General features: G+C 42.7%; 1 protein-coding gene across 4 annotated transcripts in view; it reads left to right on the top strand.

Annotated features, from left to right (window-relative positions):
- The window catches only part of LOC146833572 (uncharacterized), a 90,823-nt gene that overhangs the window by 54,306 nt on the left and 9,553 nt on the right, over window positions 1-26,964 (top strand). For 2 of the 4 annotated variants that reach the window (XM_085601429.1, XM_085601425.1), the window contains exons 4-5: window positions 10,508-10,801; window positions 12,843-14,779. In XM_085601429.1, the coding sequence (XP_085457555.1) occupies window positions 10,508-10,801; window positions 12,843-13,546 (998 nt within the window). In that variant the 3' untranslated portion in view covers window positions 13,547-14,779. Of the gene's footprint in view, window positions 1-10,507; window positions 10,802-12,842; window positions 14,780-26,964 lie in introns of those variants that run through there. The other 2 variants (XM_085601428.1, XM_085601426.1) reach the window with 1 other exon arrangement.

Here is a 26,964-nt window from a genome sequence, read left to right as displayed (position 1 = left end):
CTGGTGTGCCTGTGTTCTCCACTAACCTGACCGCACCAGAAGTTAGTATGCAGCTCCATCTTTCACATCCTTCTTACATCACACTCCAGTCACAGTGTCATCTTACCTTCTGCTGCCGGAGAGGAGGAAGTCTCCTTATGCTGTTTCACAGTGCCTGTTCCAGTGCTCCAGCTCAGTGCTAATGTTCACCAGTGACTGTCTTCAGGATCCCATGGGTTGCCAGACCAAAGTCGTGTCCCTTTACCTACTGTAATAAAGGGCTTTATGCATATTCAAGGGTGTGTCACTGGAGCCAAAAACCAACATACCCTCCTCACATTCTGCTCGACCCCACCGCATATATGGATTAATAATAGTGAGAGAGGCCAGGACAGCATGCCATAATCTTCTAATCCCGCTATTGTCACAGTGTCAAGTTTAACTCTGCTAATACCTCCTCCGTCTTTGAGTCCGCAAAATGTTTTTCTCTACTTTCCAGGTTGTTTACTCGAAGAATGCAGGCCTGTTTAGAGATACAAAAGCCTTGTTTATAAACCTTGATGACTTCCCATTCTGTGCAAAACTTTGGAACCAAGCCTACATTCATTTTCAAGAATTCCACAATGAATTGTCAGACCTCAGTCTTGAAGATGAAACCTTCTAACTAATCCACTGGGAGCCACCAAATATGACCCAGGCGGATGTTAATGTGACCCTCCGTTGTCAAAGTGACAGGAAAGTGATGTGATATTGTCCTTGCAAGTATTTCAGGAAAGCTTGCCCATTGTGCTAGGTTTCGGCAAATCAGCCAATAGCCAACATGTTGCACAGAGTCATGAACAAAAGAGTATACCTCTCTCTTGCCCTTGCTGCTCCCTCTAAACGCCCACCACATCTAGTATTTCCATAATCTGCAGGAGAATTGCCACAGGAGATGGATATCAATTTGATAATCTGAATCTAAGTCTCTATGTTTATGTAAAACGGTGTTAAAATCTTTACCCTATTTAATATATTGTAAGAGTCCACCTCACAGCATTTGCAAAGGTTTGCATCAGCCAAATTCAGAGAATCAATGTTTGAACCATTTGTGTAAGCAAGTGTGTTTGTGGTGTGTCAAAAAACATTTCCTTCTCTCTCCATCTTCATAGGTAGTGAAAGATTTAAAATCAATGATTTTATGTATCACATAAGAAGCAAAGAATCTGTCATGCCCCGCCTCATTGCCAAATGTTGCTACCCTCAATACATCGGACATGTGTGCCGGATCATAACTATGTTAGCACCATGTCATTCTACATATGCCTACCCCTGCCTTGTTTATCCATGGCTGTTACGGCCAATGACCTTTTGGCTTAGGAGCCAAATCTCTGTGTGCTTCACATCAAATTCTGGAGAATGCATTTGATATGAATACCCTTGTAGTCAACCTTGACATAGAGCTGTGAGACATCTACCCAAGGACACACCATGGAATGACATCCCTGCAGAATTGAAACATAACAACAGTGATAGTTTTCACCCGTGAGTGCTTTTGATCACAATGTAGTTCTGACCCAATGGTACAGTATCACAAGATCAGGCTCACCATCCCACTATTAAATATTTTACTCTTATCACTAACAAACAACATTCTCAATGCACTAATATATCCCCTGCCAAAGCAGCACAATTTTCTTTGGGCTACAGCGATTAAGAAATTTCCCCAAAGTAATGAACAATACAACTATCTCGGAGTAATCTTCGACAACAAGTTATCATGGTCAAGCCATAAAGTTAGTAAAAATGCAAAATCAACTGCTATTACCAAATCAATTTCGGGATTCATGAAAATGTTTAGACGAAATGCTATTAATCCATCACTTAAAGCATTACAAATGAAAACGATTCCATACTTATTATATGCATCTCCAGTAATGAATAAAAAAGTAATTCTTGAACTTGAGAAATGCTTTATGAAATGTGTAGGCACCATACTTCATCTACGACAGGCAACTCCACATTGTACCATAAGATTGGGATTTGGTCTAAAATCTCTGGAACTGTTGCATAAGAGAAGTTGTGTGAACTACATTATTGATTGTGCCAAGGCTGATCCATGCACATTGAGACATCTAATATTGGAAGAACTCCGCAGCAAAAAAGTCAGAGATTTACAACTATATAGTATAATGATGGATATAGGATCTTATGATCTGCCTGATATACAGGAGAATGACCAGATGTGCGGAAAAATCTAATACATAATACGCTAAGTACAAAGCAGTGGAATTCAGATCTTCTACAAGCTGGTAAACATAAACATATGGACCTAGTAATTGATACATATACCATACAGGCTCAAGAATACTTGGGATGGAATCTACCCAGTTACATAAAACAGAAATACTTAGGGTTTAGACAATTTTACATACGGATTGGGGAGTTTGAAGGGACTTGGAACCAGGCACTTAAAGGTATACAAGCATGTTGGCTTTGTGGAATTGGTAAGGAAACTCTTGAACCTTTAATATGCGTCTGCCCGAAGCTGCTGCCCATACGAAGGACATATTTACGCCCCTTGTTTAATAATGATAAAATAAGAACAACTGCAGAGGCCGTACGATACTGATTCAGGCTCAAAGAGGACAGTGCAATTATAAGGATGGTACTGTTCTTAGAGCATGCCTATAAAGCATTAATTGTTTAAACGGCTTTTATAATACATATACATTTTAATCACTGAAATTATTTTATTTTTATATGCTCGCATTTCCTCTGTTTTATTGTAATCAAATGATTAATACAATATAGTATGTTATTTATTCATTCATTCATTCATTCACTGCATGGGATATAGGTAAGTCACCCCTACTGCAGGCCTTTAGCCCTAAGGCAGGGTGCCCTATATCCTATGTATGAGCATATCCGCATGAGCAGATAAGCCCCTATAATGTCCAGCCCATTCTGAGATGTAAATGCACAGGGAAGCCCTAAAGAATACATGGACTGCATACTTGTCAACATGGGTTTCCTAGCTTTGTGATGGCTTCACTGATTTCTGAGGTGTTTGATAATAAACATTTTGTCTTAATAAATCCTGATGCCAATGTTGGATTTATTAATACATTCACACAGGAGACCCTTTCAGAGGGTACCCTGAAAACCTAGCAAGCACTGGTGTGGTTCCTCACTTGTTTTTGACAGCCTGCCACTACAAGACATGTTTCTGGCTTCATGGGGTGAGAGCCAGCGCTCTCAGAGGACAGAGACAAAGCTTGCTGTGGGCAAAGGTGCTTCACATGTCCTCCAGGACAGGATGGCCTTCCTGGGCAGAAAGCTTCAAAGGCAATGCCGCCTTTGATATCCAACCCACTAACCTCCAGATAGTGGGGGAGGCCGAGCCCCCTTTCCTGCTCCACTTTTGGTGGGAGGAAAGGTGGGAAAATTAGTTAGATTAGGCAGAGGGTCCCCACTTACCCTGCACCACCTTTAGGGTGGGGCAGGCGATATGAACCCCTCTCCTGAAATTCCACCATCTTGAGAATTCAATATTTAGGTGGCTCCCTGAGACCTGAACATCCGATTCGACGGACAAGAGAAGACCAGGACAAAGAAGACCAGCTTCTCGAGAACTGAAGCCCTGCTGCAGAAGAAAATATGACCAAACCCTGCCTGCTGCTCCCAGGACTCGACAGCTGCTGCTGCTGTGTCCTGAAACCTGAAAGGACTCCAAGAACCCTGGAGCAACTCCAGTCTTCGAGAAATCGCTGTAAAGCTCCCTTGGAATGAAGGTATCACTTCCCTGCACACTAGAGTCCCCAAAATCCTGAAGTCTGGTTTGTCAGCGTGCTGCTCCCCGACGACCTCAACACAGCACCGAAGAGTGAAAAGGTACAATCGCTCTGGAGGAGTAGATCTGCCTCCCCACCAAGTTTGGGGCACCAGGACCTACCAGAGCCACGGTGTACCAATACCCGGGGTACCAGACCCCCAGTGGCAAACATAGAGAAAAAGAGTCCACTCCTGACTCCTGAAGTACCAGCAGCAAGCACCCATCGAGGGATGTCGAGAAACCCAAGACCCACTTCCTGAGTGGCCCAGCTGTCCCGAGATCGCCTCTGCAAGCTGCCTGCTTCTGACCGCGAGGACCTCAAGACACACGGCTGACTTGTTCACTCTGCACTTGGCCCCACCGGCCCCAGCACCGACCAACCAGCCCAGCTCCTGTAGTCCCCAGGCCCTTGAAACCTGCTCCCTCTAAGGAGAGACCTTACCTGCAAGTCCCTCTGTGCAGTGCTTTTACAAGTGACCTCCTTCGTGTTTGCGCACCATCTTCCAAGACCTTAGCACCAGTGCTCCGGGCCGATCCGGGACGCTCCCGAACTTCTCCTGCTGGATCTTTGGTCCTGGTTCCGACATCGACCTACAACATGAAGGTGACCTTCGTGAAAGTTTTGCCTGAATTTCTATGCCGTATTCTGCTTTTCTCCCAATTTCCTATGGTGCGTAATTGCGCATAGAAGTGATATATTTATCAAACTTTGAAATTTCATAACTCCGAAGGTTTTATCCTAGAACTGTGTTTATGGTCCTAATAATTATATAAAATGTATGTTTTTTTTGCAAATTGGTCTCTACCAACCTTTTAGGGATTTCTCACACTCTCTACATAGTGTACTTCATTTTGATCCCGGACTGGGTAATCGGAACTGCATGCCATGCTTCCATCTTGGCAGCCAGCACACCAGCACCCACCTGTTCTTTCCCTCCAGACAGGTGTTATAACGATTTTAATGTCTCCTCTGACATGTTGCCCAGATGGCAAAAATGTCACATTCGAGACACAGGTATACTCTGATTTTCCATAACTGGTTGATGTAGCCAGGGGTTATCATGGTATTATTTCGAGTGTACACTGAATGTCTTCTGCTCTTTTTAGGTCTTGCGCCTAGCGATGCAGTGCCCAGCACTGCTCGCGCAGCGAGAGTCCTTTTGTCCGGGGTTTTAAAACGGAGCCTGGAATCGCACACGCTCGTGCGTGTGCTTTTCCTTTTGGCTTCCGCGATTAGCCTTTGCGTGCGTGTTTTTCACAAAGACTGCATGCAAAAGGCCAAAGGCGGGTGCATTACTCCGCCCATGGCCTATTGGTGTCTATTACGTGCACCAAAGGCCATGTGGTTTCAATTATCGTGCCCAGACATGGGCGCGATAACTGAAACGACATGTTCGCTGTGGCACGCGTACCACTTGCGGACATCTTCTTTTTTTTTTTTTTTTTTTTTTACAATAGCGATCGCGAAATCGCTTTCACTGCCGCTTGTTACTTGTTGAAGATGATGCTGGTACATTGAGCCTTAGGTCAGTGGAGATCACGGTTTGTGAGCATGAGATCAGTTGAAACTATTGGGGCTTGCCTTATGGGTGTCAATTTAGTGGAGGAGTCGATGACTGCTCCCTAATTGTTAATTCAGACCACCACGCATTCAGTGTCGGATTATTGAAAAGATCTGGTCTGTTCAAGAGCAGAAGCAATGTGAACATATTTATCGGCGGGGTATTTATATCAAAAGAATACCTGAAAGGGAAGAGGAATTATTGTGTTTGTGTTTTCAGAGAAACTGTTGCATTGATTAGTTAATTAATTGATTGGACAATCAGCTTTTCAATAAGGCTCTAATTGGATTTGGTGTATAACTCACGGATGAGATACAAAGCCTTCAGGGATTCTCCTGAGATTCTGTAAAGTGCTTTTATAAATCACTGTCAACTTAACAGAGGAGCATTTATGCATATTGTTAAATGAACACAGGTAACCTAAACTGTCAAATTCCTGTTTACGTTTATGCAAGTGTTTAGGGACTCCTGACATTGCTAAGCGCGTTAATGGAAAGATCACTCAATCACAATTCTGCAATTATTCATAAGCTCTTTAAGGAATTTAAAAATCACACCCGCTGCCATAGGTAATCCCCTGAAGAGATCAAACCGAGCTTTGCACAGGACAAACCATGCGAAACCTCCCACTCAGTAGCGCTGTGATTACTAAAGCTGCTTCACTGTGGCGGAGACTAGTGGCGGGAAGAGCGTCTCAAGTGGATGAGGGTGGGCTGCGCCCCTCTCTGTGGCAGCCCCAGGGCACCAACCGATCCCATTACTGGCACAGCGCCTGCCACAAAAGCCTTGGTGCTTTACTGGCATCAGAAGGATGAAAGGCGGAGTTAAACGTGTTGGGGTTCGTGCCGCTCACCCGTAAACTACGCGCACAGTCATCTCCCCAACATAGCTCAACTCTCCATCTCCTTCACACCTGACCACAGGGCAGAGAAGGCAAAAGAAATGGAACATAACATCCGCCATAGGTCGCGTTTTCAGAACAAAACCCACTCATGTTTGTTTCACCAAAATACAGTCTGTTTTGTTCAATAGATTAAAATGCAAAGCAGGAAATATCACTTTTATAAGCAACGCTGCGTCTCTTCATATTATAATTGACGATAACAGGCACGGAACTGTCTCCTGGTGTGTAAATATATAGTTTTATTATTGACCCAAACGAGCACATTCAATGTATAGTGCTTTGAGCGAAACAGCCGTGGCAGGAGTCAAACTTGTAAACCCCAGGCCGACAGATCGTCCCTGCAAGAACATCAACCCACTGAACTATCCAGCTGGGAAATTCAAAAGCGTAGGCTTTCTACAGATATATCCAGGGCACATTACGATACTTACTAATCTTGCAGTGGTTTGAACAGGTGAACCGCATCTCATGCACACTTATCTGGAGCAGGTGCATTAACCTGCTGAGCAATCCTACTGGAATGGGTACAGGTGACATGTACAAAGCGCCCAACTATTGATCTCTGCAGCTCTCGGCCTCGCTGGCACTGAAACCTGTTGCGAGTTACAGACATACGTTTCCGTGACCTGCTTTGTGTACATTTACTCTTCAGCTTCCCACTCCAGCCTCAACTTGAGACCTGTTTCACCAAGAGTGTTCTCTCTGCTTGAAGGTCATTGCTTCCCGCCCATGGAGGGTCCTGGCCCACCTCCACCAGCTCACAGATCTCCCTTAAGGCATAAAACACACTCACGCGCACACATGCATCAAAGACACACAGTCAAACGCACACACATAAGCGCTCTCACTGCGGTCACACAAACACGCTGAAATGTGCACACGTCTGCATACGGACAGTGTCACACAGACACACAAGTACACACCCGTGGCAAAGTCACACATACACACGCATAAGCACTGTTACAGAATTAATACAAACACACTGTAATGCACACACCTCTCTCTCTGACAGTCAAACGCACATATAAACACTTTTACAACAGTCATACACACACTGAAATATGCACACACGTGCACACAAACAATGTCACACACAGACACAGATATACAAACATTAAACGGTCACCCATACAAATACACACGTGAAGGTCTTTGACGACTTCTGGTTCCGCGCCCCCCATCATGATGTGTTCGGGATGGTGAACATGCAGGAAGTGCCACCCTAGCATGAAGGACTTTTACTGTGTGGGGAAGTCACCCAGTAACCTATGCTTTTCTGCATACGTTTTGCATCTTCAGAAAGCAGATGGAACATGCCTGCATTCGGGGAATCAAATGCAGGAAAGCGCCCGGTAATTCCAGACATCCCATATTATTCCACATTCAAGGCCTAAAAACTCATAATTGCACAATACAGGGGTGAACATACCAGCCAGAATTTGTCATTTCAGACCTGGTTTTCCATTTCCCACTGTGTTATGCAGCTCTGAATCTGTCTCTAATCTGTCAAATGTTCAACCAGGAACACGAGTCCGAATTCTTATTTCCTACTAGTAAGGACTATTATTGCCGAAGCACCCCAAAAAATTGAATTGTTTGAGGAGCTAGACAATTTGGTGTTGCTATGGTGGTGCTCATTTTATTGACTTCAGAGTGATGAAAGTCTGAATCAGCCGAAGAGGGCTAGTTTGCTAGTTCTTGAATACATTGTGTGTGATCCTGGGCAAATCATTCTATCCGATTCCCAGAGCCTGTGTTCCTTCTAAATGGCACGATTGTGAGAACTCTGTGATGGGGCAGCACCCAGAACCAAATTCTAAACTAAAATAATGGGGTGCCCTTGGCAGAGCAGACTGAAAGCAGTTCGGGTGTTCTCACAGACCCCACCCTAGATTTTGAGACTCTTGGGAGTGATTCTGGGCTTTTATAGGAAGAAGGGATATGACGCCAGTGAGATCACAGTGCAGCTGTGCTGCTTCTAGTCTTCACATACACTCTGTGGTTAGGCGGTGAATGCGGTTATTTTCTAAGGACACAGACCCGACCGCCCCAACCACAATGGAGAGTGTGACTCTTGTAAGTTTATCAGCATGGTGCTGTTATTCCTATTTTTAGCGAGCTGGTCACTCTGTGAGGCATGCTGTAGTAGTGTATGCTATTAGAAATGTTTATGATGTTTTATGGTGACCATCCGATCCCAGGCACCTCAATGAGCAATAATTAGCAACACATTGAGGCGTCCTCCGAGCGGCGCAGATGGGTGTCTGCCGCCCCCTCCCCCCGCAGGCGCTCTCAGTACAGCCCTGACGGGTGGGCGCTCGCCCTCTAACTGGCAGCTTTTCGTGCCACTTTGGAGGAATTATGTCGCCTCTGTCACATTAAACATCTTTTTTATCTGCTCCTAAATCAGGGTTTTCTCTTCTTCGGGAGGGGGGGTTGGTTCATTAATTTTCAGATGTCAGCCACAACATTTGTGTTTAAAGAACGTTTTTAGGAGCTCAGATAGTGAGCGGATAAGAGCTGGGAGTTAATTAAACGCATTTTGGCAGAGGGGCTAATGTTGGGGGCGAGGGCAGAGAAGGATGTGTCGGGAGGACCGCAGAAGAACTCCTGTGTGAGTGTGAAAAGAAAGTAAAACTCGCATTGTCATAGCCAATAGGTCTCGCCTTTGGGACCTTATAAGTGTTTAGCCATGTAACAGTTGATGTTGTTGCACCAAGGATATTGTGCTGCATAACAAAAAACGTATAAGTTCCCAAAAGTGAGACCTATTGGCTATGCCAATGCTCTCTGCCCCAACACACTCTTTTAAAAAAAAAACTTTAATAAGCACGGCGCCGTCTTCACGGACACCGCGCTATGCAATGCAATAGGTGTTGCTTTTGGTATTGTAAATAACAATGCCTTTTAATTTTTTTAACGGCATTGCCATTTACAATGTCAATAGCTCAAAATAATGTCATTGCGAGACCTATTGCTTTGCAAATGCTTGTATTATAGGGCACATGGATATACAAGAATCGTTGTTGATTGTTTTAAAAAATATCGTTCATAGTGTGTCTTTTGTATATTTAAAATGTAAATTCGTTTTCATCCAGTTTGGAGACTTTTGAGAAGAGGTATTTCATTTTCTGTTTGTTTCTGCAAAGATAGAAATGTGGACACTAGATTCCAATTTCTATTGGTTTGAAGATGCAGGCATTACACCCGAGCATCGCATTCTACCAGTGCACTTTACCCTCCGTAGTTTTAAAGGGCAAAAGCACTGGCGTTTTATGGTGTTTTTTCAAGATGTGTGATGCATTATTTACATGCCGAATGTTTTCATGGCTCGGCTCGTACTTTGCCTTATGGCTAGAGATGCCGACTTAAGAGCTGGAGAACCAGGTTCCAGCCTATCCGTGGGCTCCAAATCCTGTGATCCTGGACAAATCACTTACCCTCCCGTGCTTACCAAAAATGAATTTGTCCTTGTGTAAAGTGTAGCGTAACTGGTGCTCATGTAAAGTGCTCTAGAACCTACAGGTCGAGTTTCTGCTTTATAAATCTGCATTAAAAAAAAGCTAGACTCCCTAACTTTGCTCTGCCTTGCTCCTTCCTAGAAATTCAGCAGCCTGTCCTTCTCTATACCACCCTTTGTTGTTACTTTTTAACACAGTTTATTTATCAAAAATTTTAGAATGTTTTAACCAAAAATGATCACATACAGCTAGTCCATAAAAACACACGACGGAAGAACTTCAGGGATTATTATGTATGGTTTAAGAAATGTATAACGGTTCAGAATCATTAGTTATACTAAATAGGCATTTGAAATGCAATAGATCTATCATTACTGAATGTTTGAGCTATTGCCGTTGCTAATAATAATGCAACACCAATAACTCAAACTTTCAGTAACGCAAGACCTATTGCATTGCAAAGGCTTGTTTGACAGTGTAATTAGTTACACTTTTTTATGATTTAACCTGAGATTGGTTTAATGGTGAACACAACCTATATAGGTTGCATGATTGACTGAGCAATTTCCCATGCTCCTTCATAAAGGAAAAACAGTGAATTGGTAGAGGAAATGTGAATAGTTTTTTTTAATTTATGCAGACTTAAGGTCTAAAAACATTTGAGGGTAATTCACTAGTGAAGCAGCAGCTGTTTTTATCTTACTTATGTGTAGTTCTTTAACATTGTGTTTTATTTTCCATTAGTTTGTCATACAAGTAAAAATAAAAAACTTGTTTTTCATAACAGCACCTGACGTTAAACCACTGCTTACATCAGTCGGTATTAATGAAGAGGGAGAGAGCTATCATATGGGTGCCCAAGAGTTCCAGAGAGGTGACATACCAGAGGTTAAACCACCAGTTGCACCAATTGGTATTAATGAAGAGGGAGAGACTTATCCCATCGGCAGCCAAGAGTACCAGAGACGTGAATATCTGGAGCTTAAACCCCCGGTTGCATTTACCGGTATTAAGGAAGAGGAAGAGACCCCTCCAATTGACATTGAAGACTATCAGAGTGGGGAAAGCTCTAACAGCATAGGTAAGTAATTCATTTCATGATGAGGGTCACAATGATAACAATATCTACTGAGACATCTGCCATGGAGTATCTTGGTGTCTAAAGAATTCTATTACAGGTCCTTGGCCTCCTAGACCTACTGTTGTGTGTGTCAGTAACAGTGCTCACTGGATCCTGTGTGGCCATGTGTCGAGGTTTAGATACAGTGAACTAAGGCCAATAAACTATTACAGCACAGAGCGGATTATCTTAAACCTTTCAAGCACATCACGGTTTGCAGTTCCTCCATAGGAGACTTTGAAACTAAACTGGAGGATGGCGGTTGGTGCACTGTAGCCGTGGAGGAGACGGGTGAGGAACCGGAGACTGTTGTAAGACAGTTGTTGGAACAATATCATATATATATATGGTAACTTGGACGTTAAAACTTTGACTCATGCCAACACAAGTAGTAATGTTCCTTATATAGGCATTTTGAAATGGGCACCTCAAAAATATTGAGGTTCCAATAACACATTGTGTCTTTTTTCAGTGGGAACAATAACTGTGTAAGCTTTCTTAACTACAAATGCTTCTTCTAAGTGATGTACTTAGTTGTACAGCCCTCTTGGAGGCATCTTTATAAAATTTGTTATTGAGATCTTTTTTTCTGTGAGCAGTATATTCATTATCACACCATCCCACTAGACAGTGGCATTGAGACCGGTCTACTAAGTCCAGCTCAGAGCTGACGTCTGCCTATTTTGCGATCTGCCTTCTTTTTTTCAATATTTGCATTAACAAGTCTGCCTTCTTCCTGCCTTTATCAGGTCTTCGCAGCATTTTACTTAGGAGTGGAAACATCTCGGAGACACTGCACGCTTCAAAATAGCAGTTGGAGCAAAATGTGACTCTTACCATGAGTATTTTGTCAATAACATTAAAGCACTCAGACAGTGAATACATTAGTATTGTCCATTCATAATGGGTGGTCCGTGGTCATATAAAATAGCAATTCTCTTACACTACTGCTGCTCGTATGCAAAACTAATGCACTTATTAGGGGGGAACATATAATTACTTTATTAGTTAGATTGGTTCATAAAGTGTCAATGAAAAGTAAGTGTTGGGTCTCATACAATGCATTCGCTCTGACAATAAGTCTAATTTCATTAATGGAGGACAGTGAAATAATGAAGTTCGTTTGGCAGCAGACCATCTCATTGCCTTATTCCTTTCCTAACTCCTGAGGTGAAAATCTGATGTATGTTACATATGAGATTTGAAGCAGAAAATTATGTAGAAAAGATGCTGCACTTGCCAACATCCAATACCATTGTTAATCCCGCATGGCTGCTTGTGTTCCCATTCAGCGGGAACGTGGTCTAGCAGTTTGGGGTAGAAAGTTCATATCTGAGGAAGACCAGTGCTAATTTGTATGTGACTTATTCTATTCAATGGCTAATATTAATTCAAGCATTCCACTCATCACTTTTTTATTTTTCTCAGTGAGAATAGATAGGCACAACAGGTTAAATCCAGACGTGGGTGCCATGCTCACTGTGCCATCCAACTGAAGCGGCATCACACTGATGAAGCCCAGATCGGCTGAAACCAGTATGGGGTTGCTTGTGTTCACATTCATTGTGGACTTAGTCTGGTCGTTCAGGCTGAATTGTTCCTATTTGAGCAGGACCAAAGCTGATTTACAAGTGGCTTGCCCTTGTCTTGAGATGGCATGGTGGGAAAAAATATGATGGACTGGAATGCAGCCCTAAAGTTTTACAGGGACTTAGATTGGTTCAGGTATTTCATCTATCTCTTTTTGTTTTCTCAGTGTTGTCTTCGTATACTCAGCTATGCAAGGCCATCATTGACTCACTTCCCAGCATATATTGGCTATTCTGTCCAGCAGAGGTCTCAAGCATATCACCTCTTTGGGCTTCTGTCATGATGTATTACATAATCAACCCCATTTTGTAGGGCTGGAAAACACTACCTAATACTCAGTATGAAAATATTGTAACTGTGCAGATTTCCACTTGTAAAAAACTTATAGTGTTCATTAATTTCATACCTGCAGGTAATCGCAACAAGAATGGAAAGCGAACAGGGGGCATTTCTTTAAAGCATCATGTTGCAACAAGCCTTTGCAAATTTGCATCGAAAAAAAGAGAACTAAATGTAGTCTATAATGACCAAGACAGAAGAATTTCTGCAAGCCACATACAATCCGAAAATGACTGTGAAATGAGTGTAGAGACACCTGCACATTGGCAAACTGATAGTACTGAACATACTCTTTTCAGCATATGTCAGACGGCACCCTCCCTGCAGAGATCAGATGCATACAATATATCTGAGAGGAAAGTGAGAAATGACAACATTACTCCATGCAAATCAAACCCACTGCAACGTTGCGAACCATATACTTCTAATAATGAGAAAATAGTCCGAACAATCAACTATCCTGGGCGTCGGCAACCACCCAGAGTAAAAAGACATGCATGCACTGTGTGTGGAAAAAGCTTTACATCAATATCAAATCTTATAAAGCATGAAAGAGTACATACTGGTGAAAGACCTTTTCATTGTACCATATGTGGAGAAAGCTTCAATCAACTTGGAGCTTTGCAAAGGCACGAAAAAAGGCATACAGGGGAAAGACCATATCCATGCAATGTGTGTGGAAAACGATTTAGTAGAAAGGACACTCTTTTAGGACACCAAAAAATACATAGTAAGGCACAACAAAGCACTGACCTTCATATATTGGAAATAGCCTGAATACTACAGTATTTCAGTCCTAGAGATCCTGATCCCATGTGTTTGTATTTTATTTTATATTCTAAATGTGAACTCTTAAAGAAAGTACTTTACATAGTATCAAGGTTCGTACATTGGGTTGTAGACGGCTCAGTGGTTGCATAAGGTGTTGCAAGAGTGAGTACTATCTGGACAGTATTTTGACAATAAGAAAACATATGATTATTGACTGATTAATGTGTACATGATATTATTTGGTCAGAGTCGGGCACAGTGAGTTTGGAGATCTGTTCTGGGTCTAGATAACGGAGACGTGGACATTGAGAACTGACTTAAAAGCAGAGAGGAATAATTCAGTTCCAAATTTGGCAAAAAGGCTATTCCAGTGGAGAAATGCAAAAAGTTTGAAGAGCTCGAAATTTGATTAGGCCTTGGGTGGCTTAATAAAAGCTAGACAGTGGCTGTAGCAGAGCACAGCATTCGGATGGTGGCCTATCTGGTGAGGCTTTTAGAGCTAGAGGTTGAGGTGACGTGCTTTCTTAAGTTTTAAGATGAGGATTTTGTAGAGTGTCATGTGTTTTGGGGTGAGCCTTCTGACCCGGAAGCAGAAAGCAAACATGGATGTGTCAATAAGACATTTGAAGAGCTGATAGTTTCAGCTAAGACTAAATTGTGTGTTGAAACGTGCTAAAAGAGGAGGGTGTTGCAGGTCTCTACCTTATGTGTTGCAGCGGGATTTGCCCACACAAAAGAAGAGATGTTTGTAAACCTTCCTTATATAAGTAGTTGAAGCCAAACAGAATGAGAGCTGGAGGAGACTAGCTGCCTCATACTGAAGTTAAATTATATGCCTAGGTGTGTTTTGGAGGAAGACTAACCATATGATTTGGAAAAGACATTGAAGCAAGGAGAGGACTGGGGATAGTGGAGGCCAGGAATTTGATTTGTGTTTTACATGTTATATTTACGAAGTTTGTAAATGCAGTACTCCCAGCCACTAGGTTCTTCAGAGAATTGTGTAGCAGAGAGCAATCCGATGTCAGAAAACTTTGAAAGTCTCAGATTTTAGAATGGTTTCATGTGTAATGGATAGAAACCATGAGAAAATATGTGAAGAAGTAGTAAGAGAGACTGAACAAGATCATAAAACATAGCAAAGATCTGGTGACATTGGTTATCCCAGGGGGAAAAAACACAATCTAAAAATGTGGATAGGAATTGACATCATTAAACAGATATGGATGAAAATACAGATATTTTGATTGTTTACATTTGTTTCCTGTATAACTGCATAACTGTATTTTTTCCTGATCCTCTTGAAGATCTCCATTGTGAACGAATTCCAAGTTGCTCATAATGCTGAAGTTGGCGTATGGGGCTCTATTTCTGCATAGTTGAAGTCATCAAAGTTAGTATGTCTGTGAAGAATTGGCATGTATTCTGTTGGCAGTACTCAAGAGGCCCTTCATTTGGTCCCAGAATTGATTGTTTTTCAGATGGGCAATGGAAACTTTTCTTCTGGGCATATACCTGCTGTTCTCTTGGGTTTCCCATGTCAAGACTTGGCTGGCTGAAAAGGTGGGTTTCGGATGAATACCTTTAACCCCAGATTCTGTACATTAGAATATCTCCATGTGCCAGAATGGATCCAAAGACTGTTGTAACAGTGCTCCTGCGTGCCGCTATTTAGCGTCATATCATTTCATAATGCACTGCAAATTACAGTGCGGGCCAAATATACGCGGCACCTTTGTGCTTTCACGTTGGTTCCTTTATTTAAGTGTGCACCTTCCAATGTTGGCAAGGAACTTTGTTCCAGACTTAGCCAGGAAATGATGTCTCCAACATACTCAACAGGATTCAAACAGTGCTGCGACTGCAGGAAACCTATGTCCATGCCGGTCCTACATGAGTTGTTCCTTTCATGCCTGGGTTCATTTGCATGATAATTGCACCCAAAAGCAGTTCAAGACCAGGAGGCAAAGCCATAGTTTTCCGAATACTAGAAGTCAAGGGTTTTGTGCTGAGCCTGCTCCCGCTCCAATTCTTAGGCCCCAACCTAGTCAGGTGGCTGTACTCATGACTCCTCTACTTCCTGCTTGAAATCCTTTATCAAGTCAAAGTCCAAGCATAAGAAAACAAAGCAGGACACAACACCATCCCACTTTGACAACTTTGATCTTTTACCTAAATCGTTAGCGTAGATGCCCCTCCACGAAATCCATTTATGACGGATGCTGGGGCTTGTTTAAGCCTCGTGTGGTGCCCATGGCACTGAACCCCCCCATCAGGCGAAGCTGTTAGGCGTCCTTCTGTTTTGTCACTGTAAAAGAACATTTGTCCTCTGGCCTTATTACATTTGCCAGGCAAACCGCTCTTGTTTAAATCGCCTTTTATGAAATTTTTTAAAAGGTTTGATTCACATGTTTCCTCCCAAGCCATTTGTTATACCACCCTGAAACGAATGTACCTCCTTTTCACACTTGCCGTCACCCCGCATGCAATTACAACGCGGTCGTTACAACGACCGTGTTGTAACAACACATACCATTACCCCGCAAGTCAGAACAACGACTTGCGTAGCAGGGGCGCTGGATGTTGGAAAAGTATAATTTACTATTCCAACTCCAGTCTGTGCGGACAGTAGGGAAGGTGTTGGATTTTAAATCCAACACCTTCTCCCCCCTCCGCAAATCGTTGTTTCGACTTGCAGGGTAATGGTATGCGTTGTTACCACGCTGTCGTTGTAATGACCGCGTTTTAATTGTATGCGGGGTGATGGCTCCGTTGTGAGGGCTGTTTTCCCCCTGGAACTTTAACTGGGTCTTGACATTCCTCACATGTTTGCCTTTTGAGCCTAGGCATTGCTGCTAGCTGCATTCCTGACCTTGAAGATTGTCTTCCTCATTGCAATTATGTCAGTTTGCCACTTGAGTGAACTGTAGTCACTTTCAGTAGACATGCCCTATACCACAGTTTTTATGGAGAAATTGGTTCTATGTCTTGGGTGGCCATTTTACCATCAAGTGGTAACGCCTTTAAACATTGGGCAATAAATCACTGCCAGAGTTCTTTCCTCCCCATTTCTCCTCAAAAGAGTAGTAGAGGCTCTATCAGCTGTACCCCAAAAGGGCCTTGTTTTTTGCATTAGCCATACCAAAGACCATTGAGATGACTACCAACTTTTTGTAGGATTCTCTGGATCAAAGAAAGGGATGGCTGTGCAGTAGAGGACCTTGTCACTGGCTAAGAAGCAGAGCCTGAAAGGTGTGAGATCACATTCCACCTGAGCAAGGCTGCTATCACTGCATTGGTGGGAGTGGTTCGTGTCTTTCATATCTGCCTGGCTTCAACATGGGCTTTGGTGCCTATGTTATGATGGATCCTTCTTACTGGTGTTGCCTCACCTTGTGAATATTTCCCCAGGTGTCGAACTACATCCAGAAACACAAAACCACTACTCTTGCGCACTGGTAGGTGGCATCGTACAGTTCCGCACTAATGTCATTCCGGTCCAAAAGTTACGATCGAGTCTGCATGTAAGCGCCACTCAAGTGCACTGACCTCATTTGCTTTCTTTTCACACCTTCAGACCAGGATCTAGAGCCATACTCCTCTCATCTTTGAGTTTTGTTTTCCATTGTGTGAAGGAAATGTGTCACCTCACAAAACGTCAAGGCTCAAACCTTGTAGGGCTGTTGCAAACAGATGTCTATGGCATTTCCCCTAGAGGTATGCCTTTGGTACCTAGGGGTTGAAATATGAATCCAGGGTTTGTGATTACCAGATGAACTCGAAGGCCATACTTGATTTCAAGGCAAAACACTACGTCCCCAAACATTGGAAGACTCCACACCATGACTGGTCAAAGTCATTCCAGCGGCTCATCCTCATTGCAGTCAAAGTCTTTGGTTAAGTGAAAGAAGAAGTAGAAACAGTTCAAGAATTGCCCATTCCCGCCATTCTTGAACTCCAGAGATGGAACGAGGGCCTCAACATGCCACATTTCGATTCTGGTCCTGAGGCAATCCAAATTTCTAAATCCATTAGCAACGTTGCAACTGATTGAGGCCTTTAGGGAGGCCATGTTGCGAATAATTTGCTTGCTTCTGGGTACCTCTGGTGTGCCTTCAGACTCCAAGGATTCACAGATGCCTTTAGTTGTGGTCCCGCTAGTGAGTGTACCCTCTGTGCTGTCTGTGCCTCTTGAAACTGCTTCGGGTTCTGCTGGGGCTTCGGTGCCAGCTTCAGTTCCAGCACCACTCCCTACACTGTCTCCCGTGAAATTGCCACTGACGCTGCCAGAAGAGGCTCTAGAACGTATATAGCGATTTCTAGTTCTGAGCAGGCCTCCTATCATCCTCATTCAAGGCCTTGTTTAGATCTCACAGAAGCGCAGCCAATAGCCAACACTACGACTCTGACTAATTGCATTTACCACATGGCCGAACTCGTACATTACACCAGCCCTGGGGTTGATTTCGACAATATTGACTATGATGAGAAATTTGTCCCACAGTATGCATGTAGAAACACAGGATGCCAGTGGTCTGGACCTTCCCAGAAACTGGACTTGTCATTACCCCTGGTCTTGCCACAGAGTAGAGGTCTTCTTTCGCCATGGTTATGCAACAGGCTGCAGAGGTCCTTGACTTGCAGCTCCCTCCCAGGGAGGTAATGACCAACTTTCTCTCAGAGATTCTCCAGCCTGAATACCCTCTTGAGCAAAACCATGTTCAGAGCCCCCAATCAATAGGCAGGTAGCTCCTCACCACGCACCAGTGCTAGGCAACCATGACTTTCCGGCTTAACATTCAATACTGGAGAGTTTGCTGGTACAGATGTCCACAATGGTACAGATGTCCACAAGCAGAGTAAACACCTAATGCCTTGCTTATAACCCCTCCTGACCGCAAATCCAAACACATCAAGACCTTTGGCATGCGTATGTTCTCTTCTGCCATCCTTGCTTTACCATCTCTCAATGCTGCATGCATCCTGGGTCGAAATACTCATGCTTTGTTGTACATGGGAGATCAAATCATACTGGTTTTTCCAGAAGTCCTATGGGCGTCTTTAGCCCAAACTATCCAGGATGGCCTGGATTCAGCAACATTTGTTATTTGGTCTGGTCTGGACACAACCAGTTGTTTAGGCATGGCCAAGGGCAAGAATGTGGTGGCTCGGCACCATGCTTGGATGTGTTCTACAGACTTATCAGGGGATGTCCAGGCTCCCTTGATGGACATGCCATTCAATGGCTGTCATTATTTCCTCCAAGAGTGTCTCTTGACACATGATGTTTCCTCATAGGCTGGTGAGACCGCACTTTAGAAGAATGGGTCTTCCAAACATGTCCACCAGGATGAACGCCCTCCCATTTCTTTCTACTCTTCCCTTTCCCCCCCGACACCCATCAGCGCAGCTGACGGGACAATCACACATTAGTTTGGCAGCATTAACTGCAGGCACCTTTGGTTAAAGAACCCATAGAGAGGGTTCTGGCATTAGAAGAGGGAACTGGGTTTAACTTCCGCTACTTTGTGCCAAAGAAGGATACAGGCTTTCACCTTATTTTAGATCTCTGCTCTCTAAACAACTTCCTGTGGAAAGACAAATTCAGGATGCTCACTCTAGCCCAGGTCATGTCTGTCCTGTACCCTGGAGCCTGGATGTTAGTGTTGCACCTGCAGGACGAAAGGAGCATTTTGTAGTGCTCCTTTTTACCAGTGCCCCATAGGTGTTCATGAAAGTGATGGCAGTGTCCCTACGGAGGTTGGGTGTACCAGTCTTTCGCTAAGACTACAGCTGGCTGTTGAACTCTGGCATGCATCTCCAGATGACTGCATAGAACATCTTCAGACAGCAACGAACATGGTGGCAGTGTTGTTAGGTCCTGAGATGGTGAAGTGGACGCTGTAGTGGTCGGACCAGGAGAGCTGTGAGACGTGGTTTTGCTTGACTCCGCCACTGGACATGAAAATGGGGTTGGGCATATGTCCTGCAATGTGGGTAGGCTCGGTGACAAGTTGCTTGAGGCCATTGTCACCGATCAGGGCGATGAGGTCGGGGATTACCTTGCAGAAGCTGGCGCTTGATCCTGGTAAACTGCAAGCAAGGGTACCACTGATGGTGCTTTTTCCATCTGTGTGGGGGAAACAGCCATCACATCGCATGCATTAAAACGCATTCGATTACAACGCAGTCGTTACAACGACTGCATTGTTGCATTACAGTACCATTACAATGCAAGTGGTTTCTACGACTTGCTGTAGGTGGCACTCTAAACTAAGGAATATTGTAATTTACAATTCTAACACCTTCCCTACTGTTGCACAGACTGGAGTTGGAATAGTAAATTATACTATTCCTAAGTCCAGTACGCCCCCTACAGCAAGTCATTGTAACGACTTGCGTTGTAATGGTACTGTGATGTAACAACGGAGTCGTTGTAACAACCGCGTTGTAATCGCATGCATTGTAAACACCTATATTCCTGTGTGGAGTTGGAAGTTGAGATGCTCCTTTATCGGAGTCAAGTCGTCTGAGGATGTCATGCAGTGGATGGGGTCCTTGTAGATGATGGCGATTCCACCTTCATGTTTGTTGGTTCGGTCCCAGTCTGTTATCTTGTAGCCTTCAGTGATGGCGATGGCCGGCGCAGAGGTCGGGTTCAGCCAGTTCTCAGTGAGGAAGATGGCATCCGGTTGAGGGATAAGATCGTGTCCCAGATCTTCGTGTCATGTTTGCCGAGTAATCATTCATTGTGTAGAAGGCACTGGAGTTGTTTTGGTCCTGGTCGGCGTGGTGGATGCAGTCGTGTTTGTGGTATCTCCAGCGTTGTTGGTGGCTTCGGTGTTGCAGGTGAAGTGACAGTGCTAGCAGGAGAACGGTCCTCTGGTGGTGTGAGGAGATGCACAGCAGCAGTTATTGATGCACCTGGGATCCAGGGCTCGAAGGTCTGCAGCCGTGTTGCTGTGCGGGTTGGAAAAAACAGGGTTCCCAGCACTGGGCACGGTCTGGACGCAGACGGGCTTGACTTTCGTGCACCGGTAATGCGTTCGGTGTATGGCCGCACTGCGGGTGCGCTGCGTCCTCTATTAAGTAGGTCGTGGGAGGGGCACTGGGAAGCAGGAGGCAGAGGGAAAAGCGGCAAACGGCGGGAAGAGCGGGCGGCGAGGACGGCAAAGAGACGAATAAGTCAAAAATAAACAAAATAACAGGCACAATAAGGAACCCCACACAGAGTAAAAACAAACAATATCAATGCACAGGAACAAAGTCAGGAAGGTTGCAAGAACACAGAGGACAAAACCAAGGAAGAAGCACTAATGCTTAAGGCAGCAAGAGGAGAGCTGGCACATAGACCTGCTCTGGGGAGGAATATTCACAAGGTGAGGAAACTGCGGTTAGATAGAGTATCCACTAGAAAGAGGGTTACCAAAGGTAAGTAACTGGTTCTTCACAAACCAGCACTGCCTTGACAGCCAGGTCAGACGGCAAGGATTTTTTCACCTGCTCGATTCTGCAACATGTTTGATATGAGGCCACTCCATAGAACCTCTGCCTTGGTATCTATTCTAAAGTGGGGAATCTGCAGTTACTGGTATCTGTCAAAAGAACAAGCTACTTATCTTCAGTAAAAAACTGCCATCACATATTCCTCATTGTCCTCTCACAATCCGATTCTGTGTATTGGGCTCTTTTTTAGCTGCTAAATACATGCCCCTAGTTATCAACACAATGTTTTTAACATTTATTCACCTGTGTCTGAAGGCGTGAAAAAGGAAACTGTCTTTAGCGTGCATGGGTATTGCTTATATGCGGCTTCCCTCCATTACATTGAGAGTGGTATGGGGTCAACTTTGAGTCGCATGATTCTACCTAGCAGCACACAGGAACAGTGCTACACAAAAAATGGAGACCGCTGTATGAAAGAACTTGTGTTTGAGCTTCATTTAAGTGTCCAAAGAAAGCTACATCTTTTTCTTATCAAATCATGTTCTAATACTTGGGGAAGGTAAGTATTATGGGCAAAGACAGCCTATGTCCAACGCCGATATACAAAAAATAGGTGCCTTTAGCCCAGAAGCTGGTTGAGCAAGAAATCAAAAGAAAGGACTCAAGACAGCAGAAGGAGAAGATCTCAGTGAACGAACCAAAGAACAGATTAAGAGTATTATATCAATGTATAAAGAGGCACACTCAGATGAAGCTTACTGCCTCCAGAAATCTCCTGGGGAAGGTAACTCATCCAGAATCAACAGAAAGAAGCATTGCTCTAAGGAAGATGATCAGCGGAAGAATGACAATTCACAGCCCTCAAAAGACCCAAAAGGAAATCTAACATTACCACGAAAGAAAATTCTACTCTCAGTACAATGATTTCTGAGACACAATGTATAGTAATTCTCAATACTCCAAAACCAGCTCAGCCTGAACCGAAGCCTTAAGGAATAAGTTGTTGACATGGCTTGATTTGTGGCTTGGCTGTTGAGTAAGTAAAGGATATACAAGATGTCCACAGGATCAGCATAGAAGAGCACTCAAGACTGTGCCCTTGAGAGGTGCTGGGCAGCAACTTCCCACAATATCTTATGCGAAATAAGGCACTAACATCACAAAAAACAACTTTCAAAATTTTTCTCGACGACTTGTTGAGACTACTTAGTTGTGCCATACAATTAATCAACTTAAAAGTTGTTTGTGGGTGTCTTCAAATGAAAGGAAGCATTTCTGAAACTTTGGAATGCACACTTTGTCTGCATCTGGTATTTATTGAGTGATATTCAGATTTATTGCCTTAAACATTTACTCCTGAGTGCTCACAGATTGCCAGAATAAAGGCAATAAAGCTCTGCCACAGATGTTTCCTACTCCCAGGATGGTTCTACTGTTTTGATTTTCCATAAGGTTGCGCTGTGCGATAGAACAGGCCAGGCAGACACCCTTCCGGGCAAGCTTTTGTATTTAAAGTTTTTTCTGTAGAATAAAATGTTAACCTGTGCAGCCTTTGTTCATTCCAGAGATGCCACCCTTACATTGAATGGCCTGTGTGAATTGATATACCTTTTCACGTCATACACTTCAATTCATATATAGCCCAAGCTCAGGGAGACGGAGTTCTGCTACAAGGCCCATTGATAAACACATTTCTGAAACCTCTCTAGGTTTGGTTATCCACTTTTTCTATTTATATAACTTTACTCTCTCTAATATGCTGTATGTTATTCTATTTTTATTTTTGTACACAAAGACTAAGAGGGCGAATACATAATAAAACCCTAATATTATGAATAATTCATCTTCATTTGACAAAACCAGTTGTATACATTGTTGTATTAGTACAGTTCTATGGAGTGAGGTTCTGTTGGTTGAATATAAAACTTGCATGGGCAAGAATATTTGCCTACACATAGACTTCCACTACATTGTTGCGGTACCCTGGTAACCATACATGGGAAAATCTAGATTTGCTATCCTAACACTGCAGTTAGTTACCTTGATTGCGTAGTTTAACTCAATATTGTGGAGCCTATATCTGGGCAGGTCTAGACTAAAAATTCCATATGTTGGTATTATAATGTTCTGTAAACTTTTACATAAAAAACTTCAGTTGGCATTACCATTCTAGTAGATGCCCACCAGTGGGTGAAACATGAGAAGTGTTAACAGAAAAGTTCATAGCTTTGAACGTATCAATTGGTAAGAAACTGATTTATTGCTTTTAACTTAAACAAAATCTACATTACATCACTTTTATGGAAAGGAAGCTATCTTTGCGAAATCTTTGGTACATCAACAGATGGGTTGGCAGTGGGCTCTGGTAAATCATCACAACAATGTGATAGGAAATACAGACAGTGTAAGGAGAACATGTCTGTAATACAGAGCCTTTACACCAGCCTCTGACAAAGAGGTAAGACACAGCAGTTAACCGAATGCAATAGAAATATACACAGATGCCTGTTATAGTGAAATAAGGTTTTGTGAACTACCTGCCGGAACCTGTGCAAGCAATTACAGTCTAGGTGTCTGTAAGGAAAGCTAATTTAACAGGCCTTGTAACACGTGCAATCTATTACAACATCACTCTTTTTTATGGTAAAGATCACTATCTTGTGTTTTTGCAAATACACACTCTCAGGTTCTGCTATATTTTCAACATTGCTTCTTCAACTGATATATAAACCAACATTCCTAAGGAGTATGTAGTTCTTACATTCCACTATCTTTACTTTTAACAAATGCATCGTAAATATCAACAGTCTTTAAAGATAACAAGGCTCTTTTCTGTTCCTTACGTGTCTTAGAATCCAAATGTATAACAAAAGTGTAAAGTTTACATCCCTTCGAGGTTATCACTGAAACAGTACTTTAAACGATTTAAATGTATATCGTAAATCCACTTAATACCGTAGAATACTTTTCTGCTTTCAGTCTCAACTTCCAGTAATACTTTCCAAATGGAAACCATCTCCAAGTTTTTCATGTGGTCAGGTAACAAGGTCCTGGCTACAGCACCAAAGTATCTCGATTACCTAGCAAGGATGCTCTTGACGATACAAAAACGTATACTTGTGATCTTCAGGACAGCCGCTGACATTTCCAAATATTTTTAGACTTCTTTGGCCTCTATGTAAATGTAGTGTCTCAATTTCTGTTCAGGTGCCCATGCATAGTGTGTCCACCAGAGATGCAGACTTTTTCCAAACAGCAGTAATAATACAAGTGCACTGCTAACATTTCTTTCCCTGGGATTAGCGCAACACTTGTGAATTCAGAGTATTACACTTGGTGAGCATGTGAGCAGGCAAAGCTGATTATGCCACAAATCATGCCAGAAAGTCAGTCAATTATGGTACAAACATAAATGTCCATTAAGCTATTAAGATATAATAAGATCTTTTCATGACTATCGCAACCTTGGGTCTAATATCGAAGGATCAAAATTATAACGCCTAAGATAATTTCCTCATGCACTTTTAAAGTATTACTGATGTTATTTTTGAAAATGGAAATAAAATGTTTTAACGATAATCGTAGAATAAAAAATGTACCTTTCAGTATCAAAGCAACAGGGTTTGCACAATATGAAAGAATTGTTATGGTTCTTCAAATTACAAATGTTAAACAAAATGTACTTATGGGTTTGGGAGTTTTGTAACGCTCCAAATGTAACCTGTCTTTTTCTTCTGAGTGTAGAAGGGGATAGAAACACTGACCAATCTGAAATTATATAGGGGCATAATGCATCCAATCATATAGGCTAATGTTTTGTTGTCCTGAAATTATATAGGGGCATAATGCATCCAATCATATAGGCTAATGTTTTGTTGTCCTTGTTTTTAGTAGCTTGAAAGGTCTGTTAAAAAGCACGTTCAAAATTTCAGTTTTCCGGAGTTCCCTAAATCATGTGATACAGTTCAGATATCAAGGAAGGGTTGAGAGCCAATCCTTTGTCTTGGACCTTCTACTCCCATTGATCTGTCAATGTGGTTCACTCACTGGAATTTCTGTTACTGTATCAGATTAAAAGCCAGTGAGCAGAAGTTGCTAGCTAAGGTGTAGCAAGGATCTTAATCCTGTAGTAATGTGCCCTTTCTACGAGAACACTTTGTGGATGATGCAGAGAATGTTGAATTTGATACTGGATTTGACTGGTAGCCGATGAAGTATTTTCAAAGGGTTGATGTGGGCTTGCTTGTGTAGGTTAAAACTCATTCTGGATGTCTAGTTTTGCAGCTTTGTTGCCTAGTAAAGAGGATTTTGGGAAGACTTGGGTAGATGGTGCTACAGTTGTCCAGGCGGGGCATGGCTAGCAATCTAGTCAGACTCACCCAATGGTCTGTTTGAAGTAATGGGAGGGAGTAATGTGATGATTGGGTGCATCAGCAGATTAAAGAAATAGCTGAAAACCATGATGTCAAAAATAAGGTTTTGGAGGTTATAAGTGAGTACATTTATGTTCAGTAGGCATGTAATCTGTCTAGGCTTGACAAAGTAGAGCAGTGCATCTTTGCCAAGAAAGATGTTGATTTTCCTGAAGATTATGGAGTAATGTTCTGAGGTCTTTTACAGGTTTATAGGCATGGGGTTGTCAATGTATGAAGAGGGTTTCATGGAGGTTCTGATTTGAAGGAGGGTGATCATGGGTATTTGTTTAATTGATGACAATTTGCTAATGTTTCTGTCTCAAATGTCCGTTGAAGACAGTAACTAGGAGTCTTTTTTCATCTCGTAATGTTTTTTAAAAACATTCTTAGCAAAAGTTAGCAAGATTGTTTACAATTGTGCTTGAGCTCACAGAGACACGTTCTTGAGTACAATTATTGCATAATTTGGTGGTTTAGAGGAGCTTTGGGTGGTCCAGTGCTGTTTTATAACCTGTATGGCTTTAGTTTGCAGAACTAGCTCTTTCTGACTTGTAGAAGCATTCACATTTCCTCCTATGCACCCATGCCAAGGAGGAACACCTCAGTGAAATTATCCAGGCACATAATGTGCACCTCCATGACCATTATTGCATAAGGGCCACACAAGCATTTGCACTCCCTTCTGTTATAAGTGTTTCATGGAAGAACAAAATGGGTACAAATGTCCATGGCATCCTGAAGGCACTTATGAAATGAGGCTCATGAGCCTCCAAGTAGCCTACATGGTCTGTCATCCCAATCTTACTTCAGTTAATTTTTCAAGCCCAAAAATTAACTTAGTGTTTTGCTTCTGCAAACAACAGACTTTATTAATAGATTTTTTTAGGGGGAGGAGAATTCACTGTTCAGCTCAAATAAAGTTCACATTCTTGACACTGACCCAGGAGCTTATCCTTATAGCTCAATGAAAGGGCCATGTACTGATCTCATCTCCTTAGCAGGACCTTGGATTTAAAGTCATCACATTCTAACTAATCCATTATTAAACCACTTATAATGTGCTGCTTATATTTCACCCCGAGTCCTATTCAAGGTGTTGTCAATGAACAGCTGAAACTGTGGCAGTGGTCTATAACATCTTAGGCAAGTGAAATATGACACAATAATGAAATCTGAATCTTCACCTGTCATCTACAACACTGGAGTTCACTTTCTAGAATGTTCTATCCAAGTCCTTCGATGGCCTTCGATGGCCCTTACCTACTGGGAGGTAAATGCTTCTAGGTTCCATTCAGTAGGCCAATTTTTCTCCAAGACCACAGGAAATGGAAAAGTACTCATAATAAAGCAACATCATTTGTATGATAGAAACTGAAAGAAGGTGAAATGCAGTTTTCTGCTCTTAGGCAATTAAAAAGGACAATAAAAGCATGTAAATCTTCAAAAGCAAGCTTGAAAACCAAAAAGGCACAATGTAAGATGCAATTGTGGATGAACTTACCTCTACTAGGCTACAGATATTTGACACATGATAGTCCATGGAAGTTTTCTCGTTAATACACC

Source organism: Triturus cristatus, chromosome 4_2 (genome assembly GCF_964204655.1).
Source record: "Triturus cristatus chromosome 4_2, aTriCri1.1, whole genome shotgun sequence".
NCBI lineage: Eukaryota > Metazoa > Chordata > Amphibia > Caudata > Salamandridae > Triturus > Triturus cristatus.
Note: the sequence above shows the minus strand (reverse complement) of the source record. Positions and strands in the feature narration are given on the sequence as shown.